Genomic DNA, 16,418 nt, shown 5'->3' with positions numbered 1-16,418 from the left:
CATGCTCCCTGGCAGCTCTGCTCGTCGAGGCCGCAGATGAGGTGGTACAGGTGTGGCCCGTAAAGGAGCACGGTTTTGTTGAGTGCGAGCTGCATCGTCCCAACGACACGGTGGTTGCCTGGAGTGAATCACGTGATTCGTTCACACATTCAACCTTCCTCGACGGGGGCAACCACTCGTGGAGTGTGACGTGCAACACAGAAATCTGCAACCTGTTCACCACGGACGGCTCCGACGAGGAGGACGCCGATGACGCCGATGAGGTTGCCCACCTGTAGTGCCGCTGCCGGCGCAGCTAAACATCAGCTGCCAACCGCCAGCTGCCACCCACCAGTCTTCGCCAGTAACAGCTCCGGTGAGTGACGTCCACCATGTTTCCACCCGTCTGGGGTAGGGACCCCATCAAGTCCAAGAGGGAAAAGGCTAGACACATCCGCGGGCCGTATCCCGCAGGCTTAAGACTAGCTTTCATTGAACATCTGGACGTTCCCATGCTGCTGTTCGAGGATGTTCGTTATTTAGATACTAACCCAGAACAATTTTCAGAAGATGTTTTTAGTGATAATCAAAGCATCCGAAACTTCTATGACATTCCTATTTCTTTAGCTTCGCGCCGATGGCGAGAAAAAGCGAAGAAACACAGAATAGCAGATCCTAGGTTAACTGACACTTTACCGCAGATAATGTACGACTGTCGAGAAACTAGATACCTTTACGTGCATTCTAGCCTGCACTGTGTCGAATACTGTGTTAGATATTATGACATTGAGAAGGATTGTGAATGTCTGCCTGTATACTTTGAATTGTGTCGCGATAATATCCATTATCGCATGTGCTGGGATAAATCATTCCCATATGCTAGCATGAGACTGTTAACAACGTTTCATTGTGAAGATAAGAACTGTTACGTGCAATTATGCCATCCGCTGGCTAAACATTCAACAACCGTTGATGAACTCAGGACATCTAGAGTTAAAAATGATGAAACTTTTATAGAGCACTGTACTGGAACCAATCATTGTCGGAAGAAATCTCACGATGTTTTGTTGGGAGACGATAACGACCTGGACATTCCATGTGTAGGGCACCTATGTCCTATTTACCGTGCAAAATTAAAAAAAGAGTCAAACTTTTCAGTGTCTAAAGCATTACCTCTTGTGCCATATGTCGGCTTCAAGCTATCTACGAAACGTAAACTTAAAAAAAAAAGCATGAACTGTTGTGAGTCAGCATGTTGTAACACTCCTATGTGTTGTAACACTCCTACGTGCTGTGACACCCTCTGTGAATACATTGCAAGTTTATTTATGGAATTCATACGTATAATTGCTAAAAGACATTCAGAGTTTCAGCTCAGTGTGGACTGAGCCTCGGTCGAGTAAACATGTTTAATCCAGGTAACCAGTATGAAAGCCTGTCTCATGGTTTATCTATGGTGGAGTACTCAATCTGGAATAATGGCCTCCTGAAGAAGTATGTTGAGAGTTGTGATGGTCACTTTCACACTGTTCAGATTATAAACTCGGACACTAACGATCTACCCATGGAAGTTATTCAGTTCAATTCGTACGGACGTGCAGTTAATTACATGCGAAAAGACACCCCATTACCTTGCAGTGTCGACGAAGTCTACAATCACGCCTTGCAATTGCCAGAACTGCATTCACCCGACTGTGCATCAGCAATCATCGAGCCTGCGAAACCAGCGCACAAAAAATGTCAGCGGAGAGACCCCGCAATGTATGCACCGCGCAAGACTCGACCGCGAGACCTTAGCCATCTGGGACCCGTCAGCCAAGATGGTGATCACAACGTTCAGCAGAACCAGTACGAAAGAGACCTAAACAATGCCAAAATAGCCCTACGTACTGTACTCATCGAAATGTTAAACAAACTGTGAGTTTTATTACTTGTAACTTTTTTCATTTAATACGTCATTTTGTGCAAAAAAAAATCTTCATATATAATATTTGTTTTTAATTTAAAACACACGTAAGTGTGGTCGAGTATCACATCATTCTACGTAAATATATATATATATATATGTGGACTCTGAGAAAGAGTCATATTTTTTTCATTAATGTTTAACATAAATCTGTGTTATGTTTTATGACGTGTTTTTTAATTTAATACGTCATTTCTGAACAAACGTCTTCATATATAATATTTGTTTTTAATTTAAAACACACGTAAGTGTGGCAGAGTATCACAGCATTCTATGTAAATATATATATATATATATATATATATATATATATATATGGAGTCTCAGTAACGAGTCATATTTTTGTGTGTATTTTATTAACTAATTAACTTATGAGGAGTGGTTTGAAGAGTGCCTTTCAAATAAAAAAAAAACTGTATATAATCGCATTTCTATATATTATTTGATACTAGTCTGATCATTGTGTTTGAGTTTCTGGGGTGACTTCCGTCTGGAGGGAGGGGTGGTAAGTTGTAAAAATAACCAGACGCGATGCGCTGCGGCATGAACGCTTGCAGAGTGAAAAAAAATATATACTGGCAGCCATTTTGAAAATGTCTTTTGATATGTACGGGGCACAGACTGCAGGGTTGCCAGACGTACGACTATAGTCGTACATGTACGACTATTTCGTAGTTCGGTACGACGTACGTCTGAACATAGGGTCGTACACCTATTTGTACGACTATTTTGAAATTTTGGTGGTTAAGATGTTATGGTTAAATATTTTGGTCTCATAAACACAATATATGCAGTTCTAAAGAAGCCAAAATCGAAAATTGTAATGAAATCGATCTGAATGTTAATCCAATTCAAGAAACAATCGATAGCTTCATTATAATAGTTGAGAGGAATGACAACAGAATGCACATAAATCAATATCATATTGGATACATTATTAAAATATGTGTGATATTCTGTAAGTACCTATCATCTTTGGAACAGTACGAACAATTTAAGAATTTAACAGTTGTTTACATTGTTTGGTAAATATGAGTGACGCAGAAGATGGGCTAAGTTCGCCACCAAAAAAGGTGTGTATTCAGCAAAGTGCAGGTAAACATAGGGCTCAAAAATTTAGAAAAGAGTGGTTGTCTGAAACAGAATTTAAAGAGTGGCTGTTACCTGTACATGGAGACGAATACAAGGCTAAGTGTAAATTTTGTGGGATAACACTTGTTACCGAAATAAGTAACTTAAAGCGGCATGCAACCGGTGGGAAACATACAGCACTTAGAATGTCTGCTACTGTTAGACAAACATCGATTTCTAGATTTATTGCAGCACCTAAAGTTGATTTAGACAAAGAAGTTGCATCTGCTGAAATAAAACTTTCGGCATTCATTGCGGAGCACAATGTTGCTTTTTCTGTTGCAGACCATCTCACAGCTGTCATAAAAGATATCTTTTCTGACCATAAAATTGCACAGAAATTGACTCTTAAACGAACAAAAACATGCAGTATTGTAAATAATGTAATAGCTGCCGATCATAAGGAGAAGTTGGCGAATAAATTAAAGAACACCAAATTCAGCATCCTTACAGATGAATCAACAGACATAGGGACAATAAAAATGTCGTGCATAGTGGTAAGGTACCATGATTTCCAGTCTGGAAGGATAGAGAGCAAATTCTGGGAACTAAGAGAAATTTTTGACTCTTCAAATAAAGTTGTGTGCGCCAGTGCAGAAAACCTGTTTCGTGGCTTGGTTGCTTCAATCACAGAGTTTGGAATTCCGTTGGAAAATGTGATCGGATTTGGAGCAGATGGATGTAATGTGATGATGGGTGAACATAATTCAGTATCATCTCGTCTCAAAGAAGCTTGTCCTGGGATCGTGGTGGTTAAGTGCATTTGTCATTCGGCACATCTGTGTGCTAGTGAAGCATGTAAAGTGCTTCCTCGGTCTTGTGAAGATATGGCTCGTGAAATATACAATTTCTTGAAGAGCAGTGCTAAACGACAGAGTGAGCTGAAAGAGTTTCAAACATTTCTTGACATGGAACCTTTGAAAATGCTTCATCCCTCGCAGACCAGGTGGTTGTCTTTGGTGGCAGTTGTTCAACGCATTTTGGAGCAGTGGGATGCTTTGAAATTGTATTTTACAGACTGTTGGTTGTCACAGAGACTCTTAAGTGCAGAAAACATCTTCAATGCACTTCACGATCCTTTTTTGAAACTGTATTTCATGTTCCTTTCATGGGTTCTTCCGAAATTCACAAAATTCAACGAATTTTTCCAGACGAAGAATGTTGTTATTACAGAACTACATACCCAATTAAGAGATCTCTATACTGACATTCTCCTTAGTTTCATGAAAAGGGACTATGTCATGAAAACACCACTCGAGGAAGTCGATCCTGCCCTGGAGAAGTATCATCTTCCAGACACTGAGATGTATTTAGGAGTTAAAGTCCTGCAGCACATTGATAAACCAGAAATCACTTCCAAGCCCGATATTCGCTGTCATTTCTTTCACAGGTGTAGAACTTTCCTCACGGTGAGTTGAATCACTTGCAAGCCTCATTGTTATTTAATTTTAATTTTTGTAACTGAAATAATGATAAATGTTTGTCATAATTTTTCAGGTTGCTGCGCAAGAAATAAGAAAAAGATATAATATGAATGATCCGGTTCTGTCGAAACTTAGCTACCTGCAACCTAAAGCAGCTCTTTCACCAGTATTCAGGGTTAACTGCCCTTCCCTTCTTCCACTAGTAAAAGTAGTCCCAAGAATTGTTTCTTGTGATGATGATGCAATTTTACAGCGTCCTGATGATCAGTGGAGGGAGCTTCCATTTTCAAGGGCAAGGCTTCCAGAAGATATTGATGATGTAAACAGTCCTGACATTTTCTGGAATATGCTTCTGAAACCAAGCTGTGACACACAAGAAGCTCATTTCAAAGAATTGGCTACATTTGCACTTCATGTGCTTAGTCTCCCGCACTCTAATGCAGACTGTGAAAGAGTCTTCAGTCAGGTATGAAAATATATGCATCATAAATAACTATTTTGTTACCTACTGTTCTTATTTTAAAATTTGAGTTTTTGTTAACTGCAATATTGTTAGAAAAATATAGCATGTGTATTTACTTTACAGGTAAATCTAGTGAAAACCAAAGTACGAAATCGCCTCCTTCCAAAAACAGTGAACGGAGCTTTGCTTGCTTCCGAGTGTGTGAAGGAAAGTGGTACCTGTGCATTGTTTCGCCCTACAGCTGAAATGTTATCGCGCATGACATCAGCAAACTTGTATGCATCCAGTGCACCAGAAAACGATATTGTGGATATTCTCTTCGAAAAGGATGACTGAGTTGTTAAGAAAATAGTTTTTTTTTTTTTTTAACTTAACATGTGTTAATTTTGGTGTAGTTTTTTTTCCTTAGTGTAATTGTTTCCATGTAATTTTTTTCCTTCACGATTGTGTCATGCCAATAAAATACTACCAAAATGAATAGCAAAAAAATCGCCGGATAAAATAAAAGTTGGTACTCATTAACGTTTTATTTTAAAAATTATAGTATGTACGACTATTTGCTCCAATGTACGACTATTTCTAGTCTTCGGTACGACTTTTGGAATGTTGCAATCTGGCAACACTGACAGACTGTGAGGCAACACAGTCTCTGATCAGTCGCCTGACTGCTGCGTCCGCCTGATCTGACTGCGCCTCACGTGTTCTCCAGCTAAGGTAAGATAATGTTACTGTAAATTTATTTACTAAGCTGTTTGTAATGTTAGGATGATATCATTTTGAATGGAAATATTCTTTTTGTCATTTAACATGAAAATAATATTAAAATTAATCTTTCTTCATATTTTACTACCACACTTTTTCACATTAACTCTATGTATTTACCGTTTATAATTTATTAACATTTCCTATTCATTACGTAAATATTTTTTTTTTTAAATATTGCCATCTAGAGATATTCTCGTTTACTTTTTTTTTTATATCTTGCAAACGGATGGGAGAGAGCTATAATTCAGTTTCGTATACAATCTAACTTAGATTTTGAAGCAATCAAAAAAAATTTAATTTTAAATAATGACAAACCCATACTCCATACATATGTCTACTAGATTTTATTCTTTTATTTTTGTTTAAGCTTTGTGCTCACTGTTGAACGTAATTTCCAGTCTCTCTTTCTTTCTCGTCTCTCTTCTCTCTTACTATGTCTTCCCGTTCTTCCTCCCCTGAGGCAAAGCAACTCCGTCTTAATGAAGCTGAGCCTTCTAGCTCTGCCTCTCGCGATGGTGGGTGGGGGTCAGGGGTCTGACGTCTTGCCTCGCCTGGAGGGTGTTACCTTGAACACTGCATTTGCTAACAAGATAGTGGACGTTCAAAATTGGAAATGACATTGACAATGTCGATCTGGACTTGAACCGGTTTCTACAGAGATGTAGGGGTCCCTTTCTGGACTTAACTAACGAACTTAATTCGCCCCTTTAAAGTTTACCTTACACTCTCGGCTTCATTTGTTAAGGAATCTGCGGAGGGAAACGAGAGTGAAACTTTTTATTTCACAACTCACTCAACTGCGGTACTGCACTCTGATGAGGTAGGGGAAATCTACGATTCAACATTCATTCCGGAAATCAATACACAAGTAGTGATTCCGCAGCGCGTGGCAGTGGCTGGGCTCTGAAAAGATTGATTAACATAGATGTACATGTTTCAAGCTATAGTTTTCACAGTTGGCGCAGCGCACACGAAATTGCCGGTGTTTTTGTCCAATAGGAGAGCTTGTATTAACATTGAGTGTCCCGAGCAGCACTGTTTCCTGTATGCCGTCATGGCAGGTGTGTCGATGGTGGAAGGCAATGTTAGTCAAGCCACTTCGTATCCAAATCCACTCGTGTATTTTAATACAAATGGCTTGACGTTTCCCTCCACTCTGCATCAGATTAAAACATTTGAGAGGAACAATGATATTTCCATTAATGTTTACGCTTGCGTAGATTCTAAGGGGAATATCGTTGACGAATGTTTTAGTGACAAATCTGAATCCTCGATCCAGCCTCTTCGCGTATCCTTTGAGCAAAGAGAGAGACATGTAAATATTTTGGCGATTCGTTCGAGTGGCGCGACAGAGCACCTACATTTTGTTTACATTAAATCAATGTCCAGATTATTGCATTCACAATTGTCCAAGACACAACATAAGAAATGGATTTGCGAGCGCTGTCTTCAGTATTTTACAAGTGAAGAAAGATTAAATTCACACACTTTTCTCTGCAGCCAGCATAAAGCAGTGCGGACCTGTTTCCCTACAGAAGAGAACAAGTATTTGCAATTTACAAACATTGCAAAACAGGACCGCCAAGGCTTTATTGCGTACTGTGACACTGAGTATTACCTTAAGCCTTTCTCCACCTGTTTGCCTGGTGACGAGTCTTCTAGCACTACACGGGTAAACGAACACGTGCCTTATGCATGTAGCATTTTGTTAGTGTGTGGGTACGATAGCTCTTTGACCAAGTATATGCAATTGGAGGGTGATAATTGTATTGCTGAAATGGTCGCAGAATTAGTTTCAATGTCAAAGTGGGTTTGCGATATTTTTTCAAAGACCATAGCTGTTAAGACCCCGACCCAGGCCGTCTCTGCAAGGCCGCGAGTCAAACACATTGCCATATCTGTCAGAAGGTATTCGCTGGGCAGAAGGTGCTCGATCACTGTCACCTGTCTGGTGAAATATGTGGTTATGTCCATTCTAAATGCAACCTGGCTTTCAGGATGCAAAAGAATCAACTCGTCGTGGTTTTTCGTAATTTGCAAAATTACAATGCCCACATTTTAATGCAAAATTTAGTTTCGCGGCGGATTCCACAGCCGGACGGTTCTTTCATTGTGGAGAACCCTGGCGAGGTCAAAGTCCTTGATGTTACAATGGAGAGCTACAAGTGTATTACAAAATACATACCCAATTCAGGTAATGCGCAAGGAGGCATGCGCAATGTGCGTCTTAGGTTCATAGATTCACTTAACTTTTTAAATTCACCTCTGGAAACTCTCGCTGGCAATCTCATGCCAGATACATTGAAAGTCACCCGTTCAATGTTTCCAGATGACGCACAGTTTCAGTTAGCTACGCGTAAAGGTGTGTTTCCCTATGATTTTGTTAAATCTAGTGAATAATTGCAGACTACCTCGCTACCCACTAAGGAAGCGTTCCATAACGTAATGAGTGGCATATACATGAGTGATCTGGACTATACTCATGCTCAAAATGCTTGGGACGTCTTCCATTGTGCGACATTGAAAGAGTACGCACTTAGTTATCTTAAGGTGAATACTAGTTTGCAGCCGACATATTCGAGTCTTTTCTTTTGCTTACAGTATTATTCATTAGATCCTGCCCATTACATTACCGCTCCCTCTCTCGCATGGGATGCACTTTTAATTAAAATCGGTGCGCGTCTTGCGCTGATAACTGACCCGGATATATACCTCTTCCTAGAGTCAGCCGTTCATGGAGGTATAACCAACGTAAGTCAACGTCACGCAAAAGCCAATAATGTTTACATGTCCACTCATGACCCGAGCCTTCCGTCTTCTTACATCTGCTACTACGATGTAAACGCTTTGTATGCTCACACAATGTTAGATAAACTTCCTGTGGGCAAATTTGAGTGGGTTCCCAGGGATGAGTATGTGAGTTGGGATTTCAACACCATTGACATAGATAGCGATACGTCATATTTCGTGGAAGTGGATTTGAGCTTTCCCGATGATTGTCACGACCGCCTATCAGATCTGCCTCTGGCCCCTGTGAATGGCGTACCGCCAAACGGGCGAATGAGTAAATTTTTGTTAACTCTCGCGCCGCGTAATAATCATGTTGTCCATGCTAAAACACTGCGGCACTACGTTCAGTATGGGGCGGTCATCGGCCAGGTTCACCGCGTACTGGTTTGAGCAGGCGGCCTGGATGAATGAATACATATCCTTTAATTCTGAGCGTCATGCCCAGGCTGTGAATCCCTTTGAAAAATCGTTTTTTAAGTTACTTTCTAACTCTGTGTAAGGTAAAACTTTAGATGATTTTCGAAAACATAGAGATATTCGCATCGCTTCACGTCACAATTCTATTTATGGGGCAGCCGAGCTGATTGGTCGTCCGACAATCAATGCTCGGCAAATCGTCAATGAAAATTTAGTTCTCATAGAGTTGCAGAAAGGTTCGATAACCTTCAATAAACCTTTGTACATGGGTGTCGCCATTTTAGATTTGTCAAAATTGGTTTTATACGATTTTCATCATAACTATACACATAAAAAATTCCCTCCCCAGTCTCTGCATCTCTTGTAATCGGACACTGATTCGTTGATTTACCACGTTCATTGTGATAACATTCATGATTCAATTCGCCCTGACTTAGCTTCACGTTTCGACACATCAAATTATGCGCCAGGTAATGATAAACGCTTCCACTTAGTCAACAAGGGCGTAACAGGGGTGATGAAAGATGAGGCCGCTGGCAAGGTCATTACGGAATACGTGGATCTTCGCCCGAAACTCTACGCATACAAGATGGAGAATGGTTATTGTATACGTAAGGTGAAAGGTGTTAAGGCCAACGTAATCCAATCACTTCTGTTCCCTCAATACCTGGATTGCTTGCTTAAAAATCCCTGGATTCTAGGCAGTCAATTCCATTTCCATTCGCGAGGCTACGCCGTGTTTACGGAGCGATTGAACAAGGTAGCACTGTCTTCAGGAGACGATAAGCGTTGGCTTTCTGAAGACGGTGTCAGCACATTAGCTTGGGGGCATGAAGATCTGTGTCCTTCTAAAACTCATGCCTCGCCCGATCACTCCTAATAATTGTACATACTTAAACTTTTTTTCCTCTGATTACGTTCACCAGTGAGACGAACACTGCTGACGTAATCTCTGAGCAGTGGTTAAAGGAACACAACAATGCTCACCACTCCTCCCCTGCTCAGAAGGCTTCAAGTGTATCTGTGTATGTGTGGGGGTTGAAGGCACACAACCGCGCTTCTTCCGCCTCCCCCCACAAAAAAAAATATCCCGAGAGGGTGTGTTCACCTCCCCCGCGTTGCGGCATGTCATGCCAACTGACCCTTTCCATTATGCATGTGGAGAGAAAAACCCATCGGTATGTTAAAGAAAATGTGTAGAGATGTTTGCAAAATATTCCCTGTTACCATGATAGCTTGCATCCTCAATTATATTAATTTACATGCTATCCTGATTTAAAGTAACGTAAAAAAAATACTAGATTGTTTCAGGTTGCCTTGATAGCCTCTCAAAGTATATTCATGCTATCCTGATTTAAAGTAACGTAAAAATTATACTAACTTGTTTCTTTTTTTAATATATAAATCGTCCTCTTGATAGGATGCCTGAAATTTGTGTGACGTTCTACAGATCTCCCCACCCTTATGGAGAGGGTGCCATCAGAGTTGGCAGCCTCTTTCTTTGAGGAAGAGGTTGAGGAGGGGGCGGGTATTCCACCCGACATTGCGGCGGCCTTCTTCGCCGAAGACCTGCAGGAGGAGCCGTCGTCTCCCCCTCCTCCGCTGACCACTACTTTGCCGCTTCTGTTGGTGGCCGGCCCCTCTGGGACAAGTCCCTGGGGTCGGCCGCTAACAGCCGACGAATCCAGGGGGTACCGGATATCTGCTACACAGCAGCAGGTACCGGCTCTGCCTAGTGGCAAGGTTGTGGCCCTGCTGATGGTGATGGACGCCATGCAAGGTGGGGGGAATTTTAAACAAAAAAATTAAGTAAATCAAAATCTTTTTTTTCTTTAACAAAGTAATATCAATGTGTTGACTACATTATTTCAATATTCAATATGCTATTTATGTTACTTGTGGCTGGTAACTTACTAGGCACAAGTAATTTTTTAATACGTGTAAAGAACTATGCGGTCATGGTAGCGGGCTGCTGTCGACTGCCTCCCTTTCTGTGATTGGGAGAGAGAGACGTGTCTGGTTTAAAACTCGTTGACTGTTGTTGTAACATGTAGGATGTTACTTTTGTCTGGAAAACACACGTAATATTTAATCTAATTTGTAGCAATGTGTTACTCGTAAAAGATATTAAAAACTGATGTGAGAAAAATATACATACATTATTTTTTTTTTATGAAACGTTACGTAAATGAGACTAACGGTACCTCTTCTGGAGAAGCTTAGATTAGAAGAGAGAGACTTTGGCATGTGGCACAGTCCGGTCCAATTGTAAAGGGCTTGCAGAAGACAAGAAACTAAAAAGAGGTGATTTTGATTGCAGCTTCTCAAATACTGGGTTGCGATGTTTCAAGTGGAAAGACACAAAGTGTGTTAACATGTGTTCTAACTACCATGGTTCGGAAAGTGCAGAGATAAAACGCAGAAACAAAGATGGAACTACAGTATATGTGAAGTGTCCCCAAGTCATTGTTGATTACAATAAATACATGGGTGGTGTAGACCATGCTGATCGGCTGCGAGTGGCATATGGGCTGAACCGAAGGTCCAAGAAATGGTGGCATCGTATATTTTGGGGGTTGCTGGATATTACATTTGTGAATGCATATGTAATTTTTTCACAACTCCATGAGAAACAGTCTCTTTTTGATTTCCGCAGAAATGTGTCATTAGGGCTCATGACATACCAATTGCCAATTAAGAAGGTTTCTCCTGGAAAAAGGAAAGCTGTTGTTTCTCCTCAAGTAGCAAGTGGCTCAAAACGAGGAAAGGCAGGGCCATCAGTTTGTAAGGATGTCAGACATGGAAACAAAGAAGTGCATTGGCCAACATTCACTGAGCAGAGGGGACTGTGCGAAGTGTGCAGCATGGTAAAAGTCCAGTCAAGACCACACAGCAAATGCTCACACTGCAATGTGTTTCTGTGTTGCAACGAAAAAAAGAATTGTTTTACAAAGTATCATGAAATGTAAGACTTTTGTAACTGTAATTTTTGTAAGTTATAGTTTTTTTTATAAACTTCAAGACAAAGCGGTGAGTACACATGACCCTAGAATGTGAATTCTCTTTTTGTAATATGTAGGCCTTTTTTGTTTTCAACAATGTCATAATATATGTATTGAGGGTTTTGTTGAGAACATTGAGTTTTACCCAAACCTAAGCCATAGGTTTTGTAGGTTATATGATATCTTCATTGCATGGTCTGCAGCCCAATGGTACTTCTGGGTACCACTTAAAATTATAATTTAAAAAAATGTTTCTAACAATTGTAGCCAATTTCAGCAAGCCCCGGCGGCCCGCCAATACTTTCCCCGCCCTCCCCTTCTTAAACTTGCCCGCCCCACCTCTAGTCCAGCTATGCTGCCCCTCCTTCCCCTCTTTTCTCCTCCTTTCCCCTGTGTACCGCGATTTTAGCGCCCCTATCGGATTAGTTTTTGCTGGTATATAAGCCCCTGGCCTGAGGCTTTTCCTTGCAGTCATCGCTCCCTCTGAGCAAGGCTGTCCACCGACATGTGCTCTACGAGCTCGTTCTGACACCGTTACTATGCCCGTCGGCTCCTTGATCGCCCTTATGGCAGTGGTTGTAAGCCGTTACTATGTTTGAACATAGAGCCGCGTCTTTATTAGCTGCGCTTTATTAGCTGCGCCTTTTTCCTTTTGCAAACACAGCAAGTGGTCTGTGTTCGGGAGTTGCGGATTTCTATTGTTATTTCGGGTGTAGTATCTCCTTACGTTCTTAAATTTGCTAGGGGCTGTTAGGTCATCTAACTTTAGTAGGAGATGCATTCTGATTTATTCGTGTTGTGTATTAAGAGTTCTTAATTACAGATATTTATACGGGTATATTTATATTTGTTCATGATAATTTACTTAGCTACCAAACACTTGAATGGCGTACATAAGTATGCGTTTAAGGCATGTACTGTTTGTACAAGTGCATTGATTTGTATATGCGCTCTAACTTATCGTATTACTAACGTTATTAAGGGTAAGGTCTAGAGGAAGTAAGTCAGATTTTGCAGACATGTATGTGTGTTGCATTTGTAATTCGTATGTGACTGTGCGCCCGTAATTATAGCGCAATTCATTTAGACATGGGCGTTTAACATAAATTTGTTTTATATGAATGTATCTATTTCCACTATATAAATATCTTATACAGTTGTTATTTGTGATGATATTGTTTTGAATTGTTATAAAATAAAATATATATTTTGGTACCTCTTGTATTAAGTCTGTTCGTTAGGGTCAGCCCCATTACGTCTTTAACTCACACTTACAGTGCTTGCCGAACTAGTGTTTCACTAGTGAAGTGTATAGGGTGATATGTCCGCTTAGTGGTTGTGGCCGACCTGGTGTGTCCGGATCGGTTACAATTACGGTATAGGGTGATATGTCCGCTTAGTGGTTGTGGCCGACCTGGTGTGTCCGGATCGGTTACAATTACTGCGCTACTCTGCTAGGGCAGCTCTTACAGTGTGTGTTCTGTTTTTTGTTCCATGGCAACTTCCGGGCGTGGCGAGGGTACTGGATGGGTCTATCGATTGCATAAACCAGACCTAATCCAGTATCTAGAAGAAAATGGGCTGCCTACAGACCCCGCCGAAACCGTGGCCGACTTACGTTCACGTTTGATTACGTATATCCGAGACTCCCTGGCGGACACTCCTGGCATCCAAGTCGGAAATCCCAGACCTACTGATATTGAAGTAAGTGTCACTTCAGACCCTTTTTCACACAAGTTATTCCTGTCCGTTCTTAAGAATGTGCCCACACTAGAGTCCAGTGACCCTAAACAAGTTTTAGACTTTTTCTTACAAGCGGATAGGTTACATAAGTTACAGCTTATTCCGCATGACTCATTCCTTAAGGCCCTATTGTCGAAATGCACTGGTGTTTACGTCAGTGCGTTAACAGATACAATTGTTAAGAAGGAATCGTATGCAGCTTTTAAAGCCGCTATTCTTCAATTTGTGTGTCCACCCCTGGTAGTTTAACATTGTAAGCGAGATTATGTCTTGCGCCTTCAACTGTCCAACGAGACAGTTTCACAATACGTTGACAGTGTACTATCGTACGCACAGGTGTTAGATTTAAGATACGACGAAAAAGAACTCGTCGAACTTATCTTGGGGAATGTGTGGCCTGAAGCCATTAGCTTGGCAAGTATGTTACCTCTGCCGATTACGTATGAAACTTTACGTAAGTGGGCAAACGACGTGGACACACGGATTAATGCTCGACAAAGGTTTTACCAGTCGGCTTCAATCGGCGGGAACGCCCAGCTTATCAATCGTGACCGTAAAGCCAAGGCTGCGGCTACGTCTATGTACCACGATAAAACCCTGCGGCATACTGTAACTCCGACCCCGGAGCGGTGTGTCATGAGCGATCATCGCGAGCCGCGCGCCGCGGCTAGGGTAAGGGCGCCCGAAGCTGACTCCAGCGCGCGCTGCGTCACCGCTGAGGTGGCGCGGCAGGGCGGGCAACCCGACCTAGAGTTTGTACACCGTAGATGTGCCAACTGCACGCAGTTTGGTCATGCAGTTGTTAACTGTTCGGCTCCCAGGGTAGAAATAAACAACCGCACGTGTTTTAAATGTAAACAACCAGGACACTACAGGGCTTTGTGTCCGGAAAACCGGCCTTGACGGGGCGCAAAAGAGGTCGCCGCCGTCGTTTTCTCCGCAAAGCCTCTTTTCAAAATAAAATCTATTTACATTTCCTTCAAGTCCAAATTCAGAATAAGTATTTCCCGGCCCTGGTTGACACTGGTGCTACGTGCTCCGCCATAAGTTTAAATTTTTTGAATAGTCTAAAGGCTTTATTTCCAAAATTAATAAACTCCACGTCATTTGTGCGACAACCTACAACCATATGCGTTGCTAATGGTAATTGTATATCCTCGGAAGAGTCCGTAATCTTGCACTTTAAAATCAAACACTTTTCGTGGTCGTGGTGTTTTGCTGTGGTCCCCGGGATAAATCCCGACTTCATTTTTGGCTTGGATTTCTTAAGTCATACGAGAGCCGTATTGGATATAAACAAACATGAACATTTTTTTTTATTTTGCTCAAACTTGTAAAATTCCCTTACAATTTAAACAGGATTGCGAAACTATATTTGTTTGCCCAGAGGTACACAATCATGTACCCGCTTGTTCTCTCGAAGAAGTGGTTTCGCGTTATCCTGACGTCATTACTAAGAAGATAGGCAAATGTGACGTGTTACCGTATCGATTCTACCTTATGGATGAAGTCCCGGTGCGGAGTAAGGCATACCAGGCCTCACCCCCAAAGCTCCAGGCTATGCGTGAGATTATTGAAAACCTCCTTAAGGCTAAAGTAATTACAGCATCAAATTCAGATTTCAGCTCGCCCACATTTTTAGTGCGTAAAAAAGACGGGATTAGTTGGCGTTTGGCTCACAATTATATCCCATTAAAAAAAAATTATTTACAACGACGTATATCCCCTTCCGACAGTAGAATGTGCACTGCAACATTTGGGTAAAGCCAAAATATTTTCCATCATTGACCTTAATAATAGTTTTCATCAGCTTCTGTTAGACCTGGCTTGTAGAAAGTATACAGCGTTCTCGACCCCCTTTGGACATTATGAGTTCAATAGGATACCCATGGGGGTAACATTTGGGTCTCAGGCCATGAGTAGAGTCTTAGATCATATATTAGCCGATATCAAGTATAAATTTGTGTTTAACTACATTGATGATATAATAATATATAGCAATTCGATGCAGGAACACATTACCCACGTGACCGAGGTCCTAGATCGTTTGCGGAGAGCTAAGTTGACCATTAATCCCAAGAAGGTGGAGTGGGGTAAGACGTCAGTCACCTTTTTAGGGTACGTTATTCATCAGGGACAATTGCTTATGAACCCAGAAAAGATTGCCCCAATAACACAATTTCATAGGCCTATAAATGTTAAGGGGATTCAACGCTTCCTAGGTTTGATAGGATATTTCGCTCGGTTCATTCCTAACTATGCCACCATTTCCGCTCCCTTAAACGAGTTACGTAAGAAAAAGGTAACGTTTAAGTGGGAACAGGCACAAGAAGAAGCCTTTAATAAATTAAAAAAGGCCATCAGCTCTCCTCCAGTCTTGATCCTTCCAGATTTTGACAAGAGATTTGCCGTACATGTGGATGCCTCAAGTATAGCTATGGGCGCTGTATTAGGACACTTGGAAGGGAATAAATTGCGACCTATTTGCTATGCGAGTAAGACCCTATCAGAATCAGAGCGCCGTTTAGGGGTATATGAGAAAGAAGCCCTAGCATGCCTATTCGCCTTGGAAAAATTTGAGTCATACCTGGATAAACGGGAGTTCGATTTATTCACGGATAATCAGCCCTAAGCTTGTTATTTAACCATCCGCAGCAGTTAGGCAAGTTAGGTAGATGGATTCTGAGGTTATCACGATTTAGGTTTGTAATACATCACCTTCCCGGTAATCAGAATAT

General features: G+C 41.4%; 1 protein-coding gene across 2 annotated transcripts; it reads left to right on the top strand.

The window, feature by feature from the left end:
- Positions 1-2,575: 2,575 nt before the first annotated feature.
- On the top strand, positions 2,576-5,585 carry LOC134527828 (uncharacterized). 2 transcript variants are annotated; one of them, XM_063360777.1, is made up of 3 exons: positions 2,576-4,485; positions 4,574-4,966; positions 5,087-5,585. In XM_063360777.1, exons 1-3 carry the CDS (start codon positions 2,977-2,979, stop codon positions 5,297-5,299), a joined length of 2,115 nt encoding a protein of 704 aa, XP_063216847.1. In that variant the 5' UTR covers positions 2,576-2,976; the 3' UTR covers positions 5,300-5,585. The 2 variants fall into 2 exon arrangements, with proteins under 2 accessions (XP_063216847.1, XP_063216848.1); XM_063360778.1 differs by having other exon boundaries at positions 2,583-4,485; positions 4,574-5,585.
- Positions 5,586-16,418: the final 10,833 nt, after the last annotated feature.

This window comes from Bacillus rossius, chromosome 1 (assembly GCF_032445375.1).
Source record: "Bacillus rossius redtenbacheri isolate Brsri chromosome 1, Brsri_v3, whole genome shotgun sequence".
In the NCBI taxonomy this organism is placed as follows: Eukaryota; Metazoa; Arthropoda; class Insecta; order Phasmatodea; family Bacillidae; genus Bacillus; species Bacillus rossius.
Note: the sequence above shows the minus strand (reverse complement) of the source record. Positions and strands in the feature narration are given on the sequence as shown.

Coding starts and splice junctions, on each gene's coding strand:
- LOC134527828 (XM_063360777.1), top strand. CDS start 2,977: ATGAGTGACGCAGAAGATGGGCTAAGTTCGCCACCAAAAAAGGTGTGT. Junction 4,486..4,573: donor GGTGTAGAACTTTCCTCACG/GTGAGTTGAATC, acceptor ATAATTTTTCAG/GTTGCTGCGCAAGAAATAAG. Junction 4,967..5,086: donor GTGAAAGAGTCTTCAGTCAG/GTATGAAAATAT, acceptor TTTACTTTACAG/GTAAATCTAGTGAAAACCAA.